This window comes from Lepisma saccharinum, chromosome 2 (assembly GCF_977018435.1).
Source record: "Lepisma saccharinum chromosome 2, izLepSacc3.1, whole genome shotgun sequence".
In the NCBI taxonomy this organism is placed as follows: Eukaryota; Metazoa; Arthropoda; class Insecta; order Zygentoma; family Lepismatidae; genus Lepisma; species Lepisma saccharinum.
In genome coordinates, this window is record NC_139230.1 from 194,701,493 (window position 1) to 194,720,859 (window position 19,367).

Below are 19,367 nucleotides of genomic sequence, written 5' to 3' on the forward strand. Positions count from 1 at the left end.
ATGGGTCAAGGATATCCAGTTACTGGAAACTACTGTTTATGCTAAGATCAAGGAAAACTCCTCCCACATCACATCAATCAGGGACATCTAAAGAATGTTTGAAAATTTTAGCTCGATCATGTAATTGGTTTGGCCCATTTTACTTCGCTTTCTGTTACTTTTAGCTGATCACAAATATGAGGATGAAAGATGATATTATGAAACTGATAAAGGTACATCGATCGTCTCAGCATTGTCTCCCCCTTGTATTTTGAAAAGCTTCGAATACATTTTTGAAAATGAGATACTGATTTTGGTTCCTGGACGTCCATTAGAACAACATGTCAGAAGTTTGGGTGAGGGGGGGGGGGTTGAACCTTTGAACACCCAAAGTCCCTCTCTAAATACGGCCATGTGCTGTGACACTGGACAAAGATGTTATATAGATAATACACCATACAAAAGTCCATCCTTTGTCACATTAATTCTTATAAACAATAGATGAAGAGGAAAAATGAAAGTTCTTGTACTAAAATTGTCCCCGGAAATTTAAGAAAAATAAATTCGATTTAAGATGAAAATGAAAACAGATTTTCTTGAAATGACAGAATGATAGATCGTGTGTTTCTGTATTTATTTTTGATGCAATAATAGTAATAATAAGCTTTTTTTTCTGCCAGTACGCAATGATATGCCTTTTGATTGATTTTGTTTATTTTACTTCTCTTTTCTGCAACTTTGGCTCGCAAAGATGAAGATGAGTAATGATGAAAGGGACACTAACAAGGAATACACATGCCCAGACCGGCATTCGAATCCTGGACTCTGGCGTCGGAGACCGCTGTACTTAAAGGTGTTCACAACGATATGCCGTACGGCATCATTTTATAAATGGCAGTTAAATAAAAACTTCATTACGTGGGGGAAGCTCAAACACGCATCCAATAGATAGTATTAATCACTCACATACAGCTCCTACTTTATGCGGCAGCGGTAACAAATCATATAAATTACTTGGAATGTCTTGTCACTCGAATACTTTCATTCTCATTCTTTGTCTTTAAAATGTGCGTATTTTAAGACTGTTATTGCTTTTATTTTCTGTTACCTACGGAAATCTTTCTAGCACACATGTAGACACTCCAGGAAAGGAGATATATGTCTCTCCAAGAACTTCAAGTAGCAATGGCATGTGGAATTATACGATTTGGTCTTAATTCATTTCATATTTTAATTTTCGCTCTCAGTGCTATCATCAACCGAGTATTTACTTTCTAACACCTAGTACGTGTACCAGTACGGCATACCATATTTTGAGAAACCATGTTCTAGTGGTAGGTTTTACCCCCATTGACCAAGAAAATACATTCTTTATGTACACACTTGGACGTTTTGGTATTTAGTTCCTTCCTTTAATTATACATCTCTCCAAGATTTACAGTTCCTATACGGATATAAACATGAGCTTATTGGAGATTAAAGAGAGTTACAATCCTTTCCCTGTACTCATTGGGTAGAACGAGGCATTAAAAAGTTTCCATATTTGCCCTATGATAATATAAGCCGTCATTCCATGTCAGTTCATCCAAAAAAAAAAAGAGGTTTTGGAATCTATGCTCTCAGATTTTTATAAATTTGACACATTTAATCCTTGCATGCTGGTGAGAAACTACATTTTTTTCTCTAACTTGTCTGGTTTCATTTCTATAGTTTCTCAAACTTTCTTCTATTCCTAAAGCCTCCAAGTGAGCTGCACTCTCTTGGAAAAATAATTCTATCTCCCTTACAAATTATTCAATCTTTTTTTGAAATTTCACAACAATGATAACCAAGTAATAAGGATTCCAAAAAAGAATATTTCAACATATCACACTTATATTTTAGTAGACAATTAAATTAATAAAATAGTATTATTATCTAATTTTTTGGGACCGAAAACTTGGTTTACTAAAATTTCAATTATCATCGAGAGAGAAAGGTGCAACACCAACACAAGTATTTTTGTAATGAACTTTTAAAAAAAAGATTTAATAAATTTTAAGATTCTCTTAAAATAGGATTATTTTTTCAAGACAGCGCAGTGCATACTTGGAGGCTATGTGAACGGAAGAAAGGATGAATCACTGAAAGTTCGAGGGGCTATAAATATGAAACCAGGCAAGTAAGAGACAAAAGAAAAGGTCGTATCTCACCACCATGAAAGGATTAAATTTGTCAAATTTCATCAAACTTTGAGATCATGGGTAGCATGGTCTGGTTGAATTGACATGGAATGACCCATAAACCTTTCAAATTTACTCAGTAGGGACACAGATTTCTAAGCACTAAAGCACATCTTATACACGGATTTTAAAAGACGAAACAAATTTGAAAAAAAAAATAATAAACGAAGGCATGTGTTTTTTCAACATTGATTATTTTTGTTTCAAAATCATGGCTAGAAGTTAGTTGGTACCTGTGTGTGGTTTTACTTTACATATGTATTCAAATATCTCCGAATATCCATTATCCTTTATCCATTAAGGGCTTTAAACGTATTGGATTGTTTTTTCTGTGTCTAAGTAAAGCTCTTCTAGTCAAGTGAAAATATCTGCCGTTAAATAAAGTACCAACAGTCTTCCCTTCCTGCGGACGCTTTCTATGAATCATCCAGCGCATTCTTCATGGTTCCATAGACACGCACACTGTCTACCAGCAGGGTGGAATGTGCAGGTAATGCTTGGAATTAAGCTTAAATTCCATTAATGCCTTAATGCCTCAGAAATAGACATTTGACGCTCATAGAAATTTGTACGAGATCATCACGAATAAATCGTAAAATCTCTTTTTGAGCTTCAAATCCATTCGATGTCAGGTCAAATAGTATTCCATGTAAGTTACAACGGGAAAAAGATATTATCGAAAACTTGATATATTATATTGGGTGAAGGAAATTTATAATTATTCTTGTAAGTAAAAATAAATTAAATTTAATCTCCTCGTGTCTCGATCTGGCCCCGCCATAACCCTCACCCTCCATCGCCCTCCACTTGCCCTCAACCTCCAACATCGCTCTCGCTCTCGCCCTCGCCCTTCACCGCCCTCACCCTCCGAGATTGCAGTCGCCCTCGCTCTCCACCGACCTCACCTCCGAGATCGCTCTCGCCCTCGCCCTCCACCGCCCTCACCCTCCGAGATCGCAGTCGCCCTCGCCCTCCACCGCCCTCACCCTCCGAGATCGCTCTCGCCCTCGCCCTCGCCCTCCACCGCCCTCACCCTCCGAGATCGCAGTTGCCCTCACCCTCCACCGCCCTCACCCTCACAAGTCTTCCGGAGGGTGAGGGTGAGGTCTGCCCTCACGAGGGTCGCCCTCCGGAGGGTGAACACCTCTGCCCAAGAGTAGTCACAGTTGCCATGACAACCAACGTATGACCTTGCTGTGCAGGGCTATGACTTTCCCAGCTAGAGCTCTGCACTTGGGGATGGTTCTCTGCGGCAAAAGCGTTGTTGTTGGTGGTAGCGCGCCGGGTAGCAGACTAAAGTGCACAAATAAGTTTCTTTTCATACTAATATACGTGATAAGGATAATTTAATAAAAAAAAACATGTTGTATATTCATGTATGTTGAATGGCCACTGCGCCTACTTCACTTGAATAACCGTCACTGCTCCAGGTCCTAGCGCCAGAGCAGCATCGTTAGTCTGCAACAATGGAGTTCAACTGCGTGGAAGTGAGGTTGGCACCTGGATGTCTTCAGAAAGGGTAACCCTTCTACTTATCGATTGATTTTGTTTTGTTTACGTAAGCAAATTCAACCTCATTTATCACAGAAATAATATTAATTGTGACTTTCTGTTTACAAGCAATCAATATATAGGGTTATTAAAATAGGAGGAGCAGATTACAGATCTGTATTGTGGGTCACAATAAAAGATACAAACGTGTGCCATGCATCACCAGAGAGAGTAAGAATCAACGTTTCATGCACTCAATATGATCATCGTGAGTCATGCGACAAACGTCGCAAGAATAACCCATTTAGTTTCAACGACTCTTCGTGGACTTCGCAGCTGCAACAATTAGACGCTTTACTTCATTGAGATTTGCAGGTAGAGCTGGGACATAAACAGTGTCTTTCCATACCCCGATAGATAAAAGACGCAGGGGGTTATGTCGGGAGACCTGAGCGACCGCCAGAGACGCAATCCAACATCCCGGAACGTAGAAGGACATCCCCTTGAAAGTCGGCACATTGCATTCGACATCGTACGGGATCAAATGTAAATTCTACCAGGGTTAAGAAAATTTTGATTTTTACTTTCTCCGGTGACGAATAGCACATGTTTGTATCTTTTACACGTGTTCACGATAAAGATTTGTACTCTGCTCCTGCTTTCTGAATAACCCTGTATTTATCAAGTCGTCTGGTAGCAGTGTCATCTATAAGTACTTTTTGTTTTCCATTATAGGAAATAAAGCAGGGTCGGTTAAGTGGTCTACTTTCGCCTCTTTCACTCCCTGACTTATTTTGCTGAGAATAAGTGTGGACATTACGCAGATTAATTTCTTTGAATCGAACTGTTAGTGTAATTTGCATTTGAAAGTTGAAGTTCAATAGATGTCCAAATAAAATCGTCTCATTTTGAAATTAGCTTCAAGAGTTCCAAGAAATTCCTTCTGTTGAGGCTTGTATCAGACTCATCATCATCTCAAAAAAGCAAGTCGAAGAAATTGCCCGTACCATAGATAGATGATGTTTTGTGGTCTTCAGAAAGTTCATGTTTTAAGACCATCCACGTTTAACGCTATTTGGATTTGATTGATTGATTTGGTGTTTAAAGTCAGCTTTATGCACCGTAAGTCTAATCGGGACTGGACCTACAGTTTAAAGTGGGATCCGAACCACTTTATGCCTCCACTGGGTATCGAACCCGAGACCCCTAGATTACAAGGCAAAATGCTATTTGGAGTTCTTAAAACTGGTTAAAACTTACATACAGTGCAACCCCAGTGAACTTCTTCTGCAGAAAAAGTATCGTTGGTCGGATTCGTCACGGACAGTGAAATCCATTCTACAAGTGGCAATATATCGATAAATAAGCTTCCAAGTGCGTGCAAAAGTGCAGATTCGTCACGGACAATAATCAGTCCGAGCTTGCTGCCCCACGATATTTTTTCATGTTTTTTTTTTTTAGAAGTTGTCTCTCACAACAAGATGGCGGCTTCCAGTAGCAGCTGTTTGAACACGTGGCTTGACTGATGAAGCACTTTGCAAAGTTACGTAGTTTTACAGAAGAATGGCAATTTGGTTATTATGAGTAGAATAAATTATTTATTACTAATATTAAGAGAGAATTTCTGAATGGAATTGGACTTATCATCTTCAATCAAGGCACTTGGAAATTTGTTTGAAGGGTTTTGTACCCGGTGCGCCATCTTTTGAATTTTTCTGAAACCATTGAAATACTGCAACTCCCAACCAGCAAGAAAGAGCTCTATTAATGCTCTGAAGTCATGTACGATATTGCACAACAAGATGGCGGCTTTCAGTAACAGCTGTTGTAACACGTGCCATCACTGAAGTGCTGTGCGTACTTTCGTTGTTTTATAGTTTCGCGTTAATTAAGGGAGAAATTGCTTCTTTGTTATTATAAGTAGAATAAATTCTTTATTACCGTTATTAAGAGATAATTTCTGAATGGAATTGGACTTATTGTTCATCAAGGCACTTGAAAATATGTTTGAGTGTTTTCGTATCTGGTGCGCAATCTTTTGATGTTATTTTTTTTAAAAAAAACTATAGTAATGCAGCAAGTCCCAAGCAGGAGGAAGGAGCATAAAAGTATTTAAGAAGCATTTAATTGCGGTTTCATGTGTTCTTAAAGTAAAATATAGTCCTTTGTTGTGCTTTCTCATGTTTCATTTTACTCTAACGCTGTTAATGTCAGGACAAAACAAAACAACTTATTAATCGTATTTATAACAAAATATTGTGTTGGCATTTTTGGTTAAATTATATCTATGAAATCCCAAGGGTTCATATTTCAAATTGTAGCCTAACGTTTGTTATTATATGCAAATAGTGTATAATGTTATCATAATAGATAAATTAATATCAGTTTTAACAATAACCGATGGTCGACGTCCGTGGCGGAGTGGTTAGCACAGCACTCTACGACGCCAGGGACAATGTAATTGTGTTTGTCCTGAATGAGAAACTAGTAAAACTGAACAGGGATAGAGAATGGCCAGTGGCGACTAGCGACTTTTTCGGAGTGAAGGAAGAATTTATGGTAAACCGAGGAAGGTTTAAAAAAATGCTTTCAATTACATTCACACGTAGGCCAACGCTTGTACTATCCTTTGCATTTAGAATGTTAGCTGCAGGCCTATGCTATAGGTAGGGCAAGGGGCCCTTGCTCCTCACTTTGAACTATGAAATATTTAAATGTGAACCTATAGAAACCGACGAATATATCATTAACGATAATTCAGATTTTTCAAGAATTTCGATTATCTTCTCCCTCCCTGTCGTCGAGTGGATTCACGATAACAAAAAGTGCTGCTTAAACTTCGAAATTATGCTAAATGTTTCTAAATTGTGCTAGGATTTAATATTAATTACTTTTTTTTCGGATAATTGTAATTCTTTTCTAGAGTTTTGAACCTAAGTTACTTATTCTTAACAGTTATGTAATAGTATAAATTTTCCCCCAAAATTGTTTAAAATTGCGCAACAAACAACATGGGTTCAACATAGAACTTAAAAAGGTTTGAGAAAATTGTTTGCCTCCAAATTTCCACCGATTTACCACCACAATATCTCCTGACAAACTAAATCGGGCAGGATGAAGAAAATATAGAAGATGGATCGTGGCATGTTTGTAAAAAAGCTTGCCGCTGGATCGGCATACTCCCTTTCGTTTGAAACATGTCCGCTGATGAAGGAGAAATAAGATTTAGACATAATATTATTTCTATTTCCTGAAAACATATTCCATTGAATTCGATTTTTCCTCTCCCAGGGACTGGCGTTTGCATATTTTACCATTATGTCAAAAGCAGGGTGCTAAGTGCCAACAAATATGAAACTGTACTTGGTTTAGTACCATTTTGCTGGGATTGGCAACGCTGATTGAGGGAAAACTTGCTGGTTCCTCAGTCCTCGCCGATCTTCGCAACCTCGACGCCCTTCCCTTCACTACCCCTTACACCCCTCACCCATCTTTTGTAGGATGACCGCCGTGGTCCCTCAGCGAGAGGCAGAAAGCCTGCGGCCATCGTCTTTCGGCTGCTGCTGGTGCATGCGAAAGCAGTCAACTCTTGCCAGTAGCTAATCTAGTCAATTGTACGTACATTACGCTCATAATTTTATAATGCATTAAACTCCTAAAAAGTAGAGAACTCGAAATAATTGCAAATGAACTGCAGGAAGTTCCTCACTTCCTACATGGAGGAATCGCCTCTTAGAATGACAGAGAAACTACGCTTACAAGTTTTCCTTTGTAGTAGTAACGCCGTCGCATTTTTTATCACAACGTGTCGGGTTCGATACCCAGTGGAGGTACAGAGTTGTTCGGTTGCCACTTTAAAATGTTGGGCAAGATCAGATTAACCTTCCTAAAGTGAACTTATAAAAATAAACAAAAATCGAAACATGCAAAACAAATGACAAAAATTATAGTTTCCTCGTGGCCACGTTATATAGGAAACAATGCTATTTTAAGCCGCGAGAAAGATGTTAGGTCTGTAATATGGCTATCGCGAGTAATATGATATCATTCATCCTCGAGGGGGACTAACGCAAGTAGGCTGGTTCGTTCTACAGAGTCACTGTAGAGGCTAGATCTTGCAGCTTCTGTTACGATTCCCTGCGCAATTAATACTTCACTTGTATGTAGAAATTTCAGTTTTCACCCTCTGAAGTGAAATACCAAATGTATGATGACATACTTGCAACTGTTTTTAAACTAGCCTATCAAGTAAATAAGAAGTAGTAAATATTAAATAAAGGCATGAGAGCTCTGTCATGAGAAGATTTATGAATGCAGCGCCTCCTGGCCCTGCAGCGAGGGTTATAAAGTAATTCGTCATCTGACGCATGCATCGTGCGTCATTTCACGTTACCATTGAATGTGTACGTACAGTGGGATCCATGAGTATTACCATGCAAATTGTCCATCACCATGTTCGTGCACTTAATTTGACCCAGTAAGAGCTTCAAGAAAGAATTAAAAGAAAACTCAAAACAAGCTGTTGACAACTTCTGCACCAGCATATATAAAAATTTATCGCTTAAAAACACATAGGATATAAGAGAAAAAAGTAATTGAGATAGTCATGGACAATTTGCGAGGTAATACTCATGGATTCTACTGTACTAAACGCTGGTGAGCAGCGCATACTGGCCGTAGTATGACATGATACCACGCGATTTTTTAACGCATTTTTCTCTGTGAGTGTGCTGATAGTGAAAGATATTTCGCTGGGATGGCACAAAAGGCGTGGTCAATTGGAGATGTGTTGCAGAAACCATTTGACTAAAGCACTTTCAGTGAGGAGCGTGTACTTCTTCCCTCTGCCAACCCGATATCCACCCCCCCCCTTTCTCTGCCGCTATGGCCTTGCTCCACGAATAACAGAGACAGGGTATAATAACAAATGACAAAGAATGTAACTAACGTAATGGTTACTTGGAATAATAAACATAGGATAGATCATTTCCTTTTAACAGCACAAAAAATACTTCATTAATCTGCAACCAATCGCAAAATACTGGACCAGTAGGTATCGAACGTCTAAAACTTTCGAAACTGTATCCAATTCGCATAGCACAAAATAACGAATGTGCTCTTATTGCTATTGATGGAGGGTCCATTGTCTGTAGTTACTTTTAGAATTCAGGTGAACGATTGTTGTGATGACTCTCTGCATATTAAATGTACAGGCTTTCATAAATACTATGACACCTGGATATGCCTATGGACTTTAATATCCTTCGTTTGCACTTATTTTTATTAGGAACCTCTCCAAGGATCCTATTCAAAAATTCAATAGATATATCTTCATTAACCCTATAGATTTGTTTTCTCTTTCCCAACTTCTACAACTTATATAAAATAACTATTATGCATAATTTAAGTTGGAGGCTTCTTGCATGGTAATAAAAAAACAATATCTCCTTTACGTAAACCAATTAAGTTTGTTTTATTTATTAGTATTACACCGTAAAAAATCTCAAAATTCATTTAGGTATTTCTTCTGAATGAAATCAAATGCAAAAAGTGTAGTGTGCTGCCATCTATGAACGAATAATACTAACTCATCCAATAGACTCTTACGTAGGTTAATGCTCCTCATGAATCAACATTTATAATGTAACATGGCAGCCACATAGGTAGAAGGAGATATCGGGTGGCTTCAAACAAATATATAATTTAAATAGTGTATAGTGGTAATTAATTTTACTTCCTGCGCATATTTAAACATATTGTAAAATAAGTTGTACTTAATATGCTGAGAAATTCATCTTCAGGACTTCTGTCCCTCACTGTCATTGCTGAGTCATGGAAATGGGAGACATTGGCCGGGAGGAAATCGTATCACCATTGCGTAGAAAAACAAAAGTGTTGTTATCTCTGCGTGGAAGTTAATGGCAGACAGTTTGAACATCGTCTGTGATGCGGTTCCCTCGGCACCTACACTCTGCACACAGTGAACATGTCGACACATATGCAACCTAGCGCAGCACCACCACCATCTTTGTTTCTCTACGCAATGGAGATGTCCACTACGGATATTCGCTTTCTTCTTAGTTGTCAGTCTCCACATTTCACCTTCCGTGGATAACACATCTCGCTAATCCCTTCCCTAACCCCATGACTTCAGCAGACCCATTCGCTTCCTTTGGGGAATCCCTTGCGCATCAACTTCACACATCTGCCATGTGCTTTTTGGAATAGAGCATGCGGCATTTCTTTGTGGAACGCCATTCGCCGCGGTCATATGGTTGGCCGTTGTGCCACTATTTCCTTATAAACATAATTTTCACACTTTTTCCCACTTCAATAACTCTGAATGGGTGCCGTTTTCGGCATTTCGTCACATGACCTTTTGTGTTTATTTTCACTTGTAGAATCACCTCCTAAGCGTTGGAAACGAACTTTAGTAACACCCTGTACACACATATTATATATCCCTCGCGGTGGAGTGGTTTACAGATCGCTCTACGACGCCAGGGGTCCCAGATTTGAACCCGGACCTGCTCATGCTTGTTCCTTGCGAGTTTACCTTCATCAATTTCATCATATCATCACTCATCCTTGTCCTACACTATACTCTATCCCGGAAACCACTGGAGCAAAGTCACGCAGAAGGATACGAAGGATATGGGCGGAGCGAAGCAGTGCACGCTGAAACAAACAGCTGGGAGCTACAGTAGCTTTCCCCCCCTCCTCGGAATCCTGTTCTGTCGCACGTGTTCATTGGGCGAACCCTCTCGAGTCATTAATTGCTCAGAGACTTGCTTTCGTTTGCTCACTCCAGAGATTCCCGTAAACAACATCTACACGCCATCCCGTCATCTCATAGGAACTTGGCTCTCCATTCTACAACAAGCATTAAAACGATAAAAATGCTTCAAAGTGCGTGCAAAACACTTTGATCGCTTTCCAAATCCATTGTCCACATTTGTCATCTCCGCTTTCTTGCACACTATTCCCCTGAATTGAGCTAAAAAAGTGATTAGCGGAAGCGCAACCCCAGCGAACTTCGGGTGCAGAAATCGTATGCTTGGTCGGATTCGTCACTGATAATGCTGCGATACATCACTAAAGTGCGCGTCAAATCTCCTGCATATGGCCTTGAACTGCTGAACAGCACCAGCGAATCGCAGACGTGCGGCGTTGCCTAGTTCAGAACCTGTTTCACCTCGCTACTAAATCGTGTACCTGGCGCTCGGATATAAATATATTATTTCAAGTATCAGTAGTTCAACAGATGGAAAGATAATGAATTTGCGAGTATGTACGAAAAACAAGCGTGATTGTAGCTTATACCGTTTCCTCTGTAGAAGCAATGTTATTATAAACGTATTTGCATTGTATCGTTTTTGTTCTCCCTTCGTTCCTGTTGCATTCCGAAACTTTCCGATTAGCGAAGGGAACAGGGCAGGTTCGTTTCCAGTGATGGTAGAAGAAGAAATTGACGAAGAGGATACCGTCACTGTTCGTTTTTCCCACTTCTTTAGTGTGTGTGTGCAGCATGTCGTTGAGTAAACCAAGTGGTAGTGATAGCGAGAGAAGAGGGAAAAATACAGTGTTGTACGAAGCCAGGCACGACAGGTGATATTTCAGGTGTACAATTTTTTTTAAAAAAAAAATGTTCGAGTGAAGAAGAGATCAGTAAAATTGACTTTAAGAAGTGCCAGGCTCTAACAGCTCAAGCGTGTGGTGTGAATCAAGCTACCGTTGTTCGGGGGCAAAACAATGTGGATCGGGGCCTGCTCCAATGTTTCAATCACCTAGAAAGCACATTAACGTACCAAAAAAGAACGACAAACTTACATAACTTTGAAAAAGACGTAGTTCGTAGAACCGTCTTTGAAATTTACGATTGTGGCGAATTTTCTACTGCCAAAAAGATAACGTACTCTTTACGGGACAAAATATCTTACAAAGGCTATACAACTTCCACCTTGAGAATATTGAAACAATTATGCAGTCCCTCTGGCATAATCAGGTATGTTTTTTTCTCCCATTAAGTTTATTATATGTTATATTATCTAATGTTCCGTGCTCTCCGTGACAAGGCGTTTCGCTCAACCACGCTGTCTCTTTTCCGTGTGAGATTTCGACATGGCACCGCTGCAGTGCGCTGCTATTGGCTATCGCCATATGCAGGAGATTTGACGCGCACTATAGCTGCATCGCTATGTTCTTTTTTGCTCTCAACAAGATGGCGGCTTTCAGTAACAGCTGTTTTTGCACGTGACTTGACTATTGATGCACTGTGCAAAGTTATGTAGTTTTACGGGAAAATGGCTATTTTGTTATTATGAGTAGAATAAATTATTTATTACTGTTATTAAGAGAGAATTTCTGAATGGAATTGGACTTATCATCTTTAATCAAGGCACTTGAAAATTTGTTGGAAGAGTTTTTGTGTTCGGTGCGCCATCTTTGGATGTTTTTTTAAAACCATCGTAATACAGCAACTCCCAACCAGGTAGAGATCTCTGTTAATGCTCTGACGTCATATACGAAATTGCACAACAAGATGGCGGCTTCCAGTAACAGCTGTTTGAACACGTGCCATCAGTGAAGTGTTGTTCCTAGTTTCGTAGATTTATAGTTTCGCGTTAATTTACAGGAAAATTGCTTTCTTGATATTATGAGTAGAATAACTTATTTATTGCCGATATTAAGAGAAATTTCTGAATGGGATTGGACTTTTTGTTCAAGGCACTTGAAAATGTATTGGAGTGTTATCGTGTTCGGTGCGCCATCTTTTGATATTTTTAAAAAAACATTGTAATGCAGCAAATCCTAAGCAGGATGAAGGTATATAAGCATATAATTGCTGTTTCATGTGTTTTTAAGGTAAAATATGGTCCTTTGTTCTCCTGTTGGCATTTTTGGTTTAATTATATCTATGAAATCCCAAAGGTTCACAGTTCAAACTGTAGCCTAACTTGTGTGGCGAACATTTTCAACAACGTCTGTGATATATATCGTATGTCATTTCAACAGCCAATAAAGAATACTACTTGTGTACGTGTGTCTCATCATACACCTCTTGCACATGTTGTCTGTGTTCCCTCTTCTCTGGGGAATCCCCTTCTGCAGCGTGCTTTTCGGACACTTCCTCGCGAAATGTTCTTCATGTGCTGTGACCTCCGTCATTTCCCTTTGTACCCCATTCCATACCTGCGTTCCATGTCGGGAATCCCTAACTTCTTGTGGGGAATCCCTGCCGTATTCATTTTCGATATGCGATTTGTGCATCATTCGCTAGCCCAGGTGTGGTTTCTTTGGGGATATCGTGCCACATCTTCTTTATGAGTACTATTTGTAGGCATATGGAGGTGTGAAGTCCATTTTCACACGATTTCGGCATCCTCTAGCTCTGACACGGTGCGTCATTCGACAAAATTCCATTTACATTTTCGTCTTCATTTCACTTGGCGATTCACCTCCTCCGTGTTGCAAACGGAATTTTGCACCACCCTGTATAATATATTTATATATAATTTTAACTAATTATATATATTTATAATTTTATATGTATTTATATTCGAGTTGAGCCGATGTCGATGTATGGGTATTGGAAAGTATCGGTTGTATTTTGTTCACCGGTCGGGCGGGCGACCGACACTTTTCGGAGTTTTGGTCTTTCGCAGGATCCACAAAATGCCACGTGACACTTTCGAGGTGGTACAATTATCATGTAAGACTTGAAGTTTCCATTTATTCGGCAACAATGTTGTGCAGAATTGTGTTTTTTGTGTTACCTAAGAAGTACTTTAATGTTCTGATTCAACTGTTAATTATTTTGAAGGAAAAGTCTGATAAATCGATGCTTCTAATTGGGCTAGAATACTCACCTAATAATATTAATCAGTATTTTTTAATTGTTCCAATTTTCAAGCATTGGTATCGGTTGGAACACGACTGAACAGCAGTACACAAATTATCGCAACTATGACAATACATAATTAGTCCCAGCATCCACGCCACAATAATAACTAGCACTCCATTTATATAAAAAGTTATATTTTAAACTGAATTTGGATTGGTGACTGGTGGTAAGGTTAGTAAATTAGGTTAAAATTCTCCACAAACGAAAATATTTATCTTTGCTTAACGTGGACATTTTGTCTGTTGCTCTACGACACGGGACAGTAGCACCTTGCATACTGTTCGCAACGCTGTTGCTCTCTAACCGCGTCTTCTTTCCTGCCTGCGCCTGGTGGGTGACCTTGGTTTGTTGCACAGTCTCTGCAACGACGAGTCGGCTTAGGTACGAGGATAGGAAGAACCAATATCTATGTACCTTGAGGAGGAACAGCGTTGAACCTCGCTCCAATACTCCTTCCTGTAGAGATCAGGCCGTTGCTTCGGCGCTGCAACGTCGAACTCTTACGTCACCTCATATACTTTGATATTTCGCAGGTTGCTTCCTTCTTTCTAACGGATCATAATGGAATTAGCTTTTTTGAAGCAATCAAAGGTAAAATTATATCTTAACGTTCAATAGATATTTAATAGGAAAATAATGAAAAAAATACTAAAAAAGATCATGACATTTCATGGTAAAATATCCGGTCGTTGTGCAACACTGCAACGATATCAGTAAGCGTCCCTGCTCTATTCTACAACAGGCAATATAACGATAGACCTCGTATAGTTGGTCGGATTCGTCACGGACAGTCGTCTCAATTTTACAGCAGGCAAGGCAACGACAAATACGCTTCAAACTGCGTGCATACGATTTTGATCGCTTTCCAAATGAACTGCATCGTTCACATTACTCATCTCCGCTCTCTCGCACACAAAACACCTACATGGTAGCCAAAAAAGTGATTAGCGGAAGTGCAAACCCAGCGAACTTCCGGTGCAAAAATTGTATAGTTGGTCGGATTCGTCACGGACAGTAAAATCCATTCTGCAAGTGGAAATATATCGATAAATAAGCTTCAAATTGTGTTCAAATGGCTTTGATCGCTTGCCAAGTGAACTGTATCGTTCACAGTTCTCGTCTCCGCTCTCTCGCACACAAAACACCTAAATAGGAGCCAAAAAAGTGATTAACGGAAGTGCAAACCCAGAGAACTTCCGGTGTAGAAGTCATAATTACCGTTGGTCGGATTCGTCACAGATGGTGCTGCCATCTATCGCCGCTCCGCGATTCTTTTCTTTCATTCTTCTTCTTGCAGCCGAAATATGAACATACGACTTTTTTCCAGTCAACTCCAAGTGCATTACTTGTGTCTATGCTCAACGTGGAGTAATGACGTCATCCCGTCATCTCATAGCAACTAAAGCCCCTATCACACGGAACTGGATTTCTAGTTGGAATGCCCTAGTTGGCGATGAACTGACTTTCTGGGTAGTAATCATGGCCGCCTGGCTGACTGCTTGACTGGTTTTGAGGAATAGGACATGTTCTAATTGCTACTAACTTCTTCGACTAGATTCTGTGGAACAGCCAATCAGAGCAAAGTTTGGCCATGTGAAGATATTCTGTGAGTTTGTAAAGTAGCCTTTTTTTGTCTCTGGCTTCCGAGTGCATACAACACGAAAGGCATGTTTACAATTGAAAAAGCTAAAATATTCTTCCATACGTGTATAGTAAACGTTGTAAAGTATGTATTTTATCAGCGCCGTTCTTCTCTACCTAAAACCATTTAATACGAAGCGATATTCCTCTCGGTTGGATAGTTATCGTATTTTAAAAGTGTGAAGTGATACGTTGTTTACATCTGACTATCGACAAGTACGGTATAACAAGTACCGTGTGAGGCGAAATCTAGCAAATGGGTAGCCAGTCCAGCGTAAACTAGAGCGTTCCTACTAGAAATCCAGTTCCGGTGATAGGGGCTTTAGCGCTCCATTCTACAACAGGCAATATAACGATAGACCTCGTATAGTTGGTCGTATTCGTCACGGACAGTCGTCTCCATTCTACAGGAGGCAATGTAACGATAAATACGTTTCAAACTGCGTACAAACGACTTTGATCGCTTTCAAAATGAACTGCATCGCTCACATTACTCATCTCCGCTTTCTTGCAGACAAAACACCTACATGGGAGCCAAGAAAGTGATTAGCAGAAGTGCAACCCAAACGAACTTCCTGTGCAAATCTCGTATACTTGGTCGGATTCGTCACGGACAGTAGGTTCCATTGAACTAATGTAGGAGGTGATCTCTTTCTGGACAGATTGATATTTTCTTCTGATGTGCTTGCAGAATACGTTAATGCTTCTAATTAGTTCTAATCAGTGCCTGATTAATCTCTGGCGCTTTACACGAGTCATTCATTGCGATCCTATCCCTTTTCATAATCCCACACAAGCCAATGACAAAATCATATTAGAGTGGATTACATAACTGACGGTTTAAAATAATACAAGGAGAAGTTGGACTACTAAATGAGCCTGGCCACTCATTACCTACTAAATAATTCTGTAATGTTCCTGGAAATACGTGTGGGAAGAAAGGTTTCGTTACTCTTCAAGTAAGTTTCTTATTGTGTTCTTCATAAGTAGTGTATGTATATATATTTCATACATAGGTTCAAATATATATCAACCATTCAAAGATTTAACTATCATCAAGATAAATAGAATAGTGCAAGATTTACAGAATAATAAAGGGAAATTAGTTCTAGCTGATGAATCGCCAATGTTAATTGACAAATGCTTGATGCATGTATGTACAGTTTTATAACGTCGCCGTCTTATAATCAAGGGGTCCCGGGTTCGATACCCGGTGGAGGCACATTGCACAGTGGTTCGGATCTAACTATAAACTGTAGGTCCAGTTCTGATTACCTTATCTGTGCATAAAGTGAACTTGAAACAACAACAATCAATTCTACAGTCTTATGAAACTGATCAGACACAAGCCACAGATTCCAAGTTTGATCCCTGGTCACGCATAGATGCTTGAAGTTTGTCTTTAACTCCGTTTTATGCACAGATAGGCTAATCGGGACTGGACCTACTGTTTAAAGTGGGATCTGAACCATTATATATCGAAAGAGAGAGAAATGACCCTAACAAAATATGCAATATACTCTCACTTTTATAGGTTCTCCAATATCTGAGGTTCAGTCCCGATTAGCCTATATGTGCATAAAGTGCACATAGAACAATGCAATTCAATTTGAATATCGGAATCTTCGCGATTAGCCAAAAGCGAAGAAAAGCGAAGTAAAATCAATCAATCTAATATATAACTCCAAATTGTACCCCTTGATTGCAAGGTGACGTCACTATGCCATCTGGAAGACCTCGAATTACAATCGTCACACTGAAAAAATGCCTGTTCCACTTAAATTTCCCTACAACTTTTAAATTCCACCCAAAATTATCGTGATAGCGTGAATACGTTCCACAAAGTAGATCGTATTAACAACAGTGCCAGTAACCAACATTCGTGACTAAGGGGAGGAAGCACAAACTCTTAGTTCGTCAGGCAACCGCTAGATGTCGTGCATTGCAACTGCGCGCCACAAGCCAAGTTTTATTGGAGCAGGGGAGCGAATGCAAGACGTGACCGTGAGACAGTGAACGTCGTGGCTTTGAGCTAGATGCAAGGGTGCTCTCTTCGATGCCTTTACAACACGTGTTAGTGGAGGGAAACAATTATGGGATTTTCTGAAAGCGATTCTTCGTAAGAACATCCACCCAGTACATGTGATGATTAATTTGTGTTTACAGTAGACCTAGGTTGTGCCATCGTCACCATGGAAAATCGTAATGAAGACACGTGGTACAAGAGAAACAGCAAATTGGAGAGCTTCCTCAAAAGAAGTTTACCAAGTCACGTATATGATGACATCAGGTAAGTCAATATGCTTTCATACATACCTGTTAGCATAAAAGGTGTTAATATGTTAAAGATGCACTCTATTTATACACACATTTCCGTAAACACCATGCACAAGAGTTTGATATCTAGTGGTGGCACATTTTAGTAGTTGAGTTCCCACTTCAAACTATGACTTCTGTCTCGATCAACCCATCTGTGCACAAAGGTGACTCAAAACTTGTCATCAATTTGATCTTGGGTTTGATTTTAAGTTCGCATTATGTACAGGTAGGCTAATCGGGACTGGACTACAGTTTAAAGTGGGATCCGAACCACTATATGCCTCCATCGGGTATCGTATCCGGGACACCTTGATTACAAGTCGGAACTTTTCTATGCACAATTAGATAAGGAAGACCTGTATTCAGTATCTGGAGAACGAGGATTTAAGTCTATCTTATCATCACATAGCTTCATGTGGTTGGTTCAATAACCATTGAAATGAACCTCTGCCCGGAATCAAAACAGGGACCCTCTGATTATGAGACAATAATGTTAACCGCTAGACATCGGATGTACACTCAACACCATTGTATGAAGACATCTAAGCGAAGGTGTGATCAGCACCACGCTCTAGGATTACACTCATTTGATAATAGGCTGAGTGGGTCTCAGAGCCTTTTGGATTAACTAACGGTGAAAATCTAGTTATATTCCGTAATGCTCATTCTAAATATATCTTGCACGAGCATAAGTATAAAAATGATATTGATGTAACGATAAATATGTTATTAATGATGTAAAAGTTTAGTGCTAGTTAGAATAGTGAATGAAATATTTTTGTAGCATTAGAATAACCAAGGCACTCTCGGGTGACGTACTTGTAACTTCATCGCCTTGTAATCAAGGGGACTCAGGTTCGATGCTCGGTGGACGCACATAGTGATTCGGATCAAATTGTAAACTGTAGATCCAGTCCCGATTAGCCTATCTGTGTATAAAGTGTGAAATGAAAACTTAAAATTCAATTAGAATAATTAGAAGTTTATTTTCCTAAGTCGTACACATTAATCAATTCTTATGTACAGTTGTTTTACGTACATGTGACATGATAAAGCCAAATGAAGAGTGGGAATTCCAGGGGGGTCGGTTTAAGGCAGAAGATCCGTCCCCCCCCTCCTTTCGGACCATCCGCTAATTACACCTTTAGCTTGCAGTGATGGGCCATCTACTCCAGTCTAGAATTGAATCCTGGTGAAAATATTTCCTCCTCTAAGTTCAGTCAATCGAAATTGTAATTCTAGAAGGCTTCACAAAATTATTGTTTCCGCAACCATAACTATGGTATACCTTGCATGTAAATTTGGCTTTGATTTGATAAACTGTAAAATTTACTGAAGTCGTATCTTCATGGCAGAAGTTATTATGTAAATTCACAGTCATTTGAATATACTGTGGACTCTGGTGTCCAACCAGGATCTAATCTTGCACCTCTTTCATTTATTTTGTTCTAAACGATCTAAGATGATGATCCAGCAACTTCAATTAAGAACTCAAAAATCCTTTTCTATGCCGCACAGTGGTTCGGATCCCACTTTAAACTGTAGGTCCGCTTCTGATTAGACTTCCTGTTCACAAAGTAGACTTAAACAACAACAATTCAATTCAAATGCATTGCATTGCTGTTGATATCAAATTATACAAAGCAATTAATGTGTAGAGGCGATACGTGCCACACTCTGGCAACAAACACAACGCCGCCACGCAGGCGTAAGACAGGCTCTGGAACGTAGGAACGCGCGTGTGGCGTTTCCTCGATGGCGCAGTGGTAACGTCGTCGCCTTGTAAGTAAGGGGTTCCCGGTTCGATACCC

The 19,367-nt window shown here is 39.6% G+C and overlaps 1 protein-coding gene across 2 annotated transcripts in view; it reads left to right on the plus strand.

The window, feature by feature from the left end:
* The first annotated feature begins 17,264 nt into the window (after positions 1-17,264).
* The window catches only part of LOC145984238 (uncharacterized protein C12orf56-like), a 178,113-nt gene continuing 176,010 nt past the window's right edge, over positions 17,265-19,367 (plus strand). For both annotated transcript variants that reach the window (XM_083117817.1, XM_083117818.1), the window contains exon 1: positions 17,265-17,527. In XM_083117817.1, the coding sequence (XP_082973943.1) occupies positions 17,430-17,527 (98 nt within the window). In that variant the 5' untranslated portion in view covers positions 17,265-17,429. The remainder of the gene's footprint in view (positions 17,528-19,367) is intronic.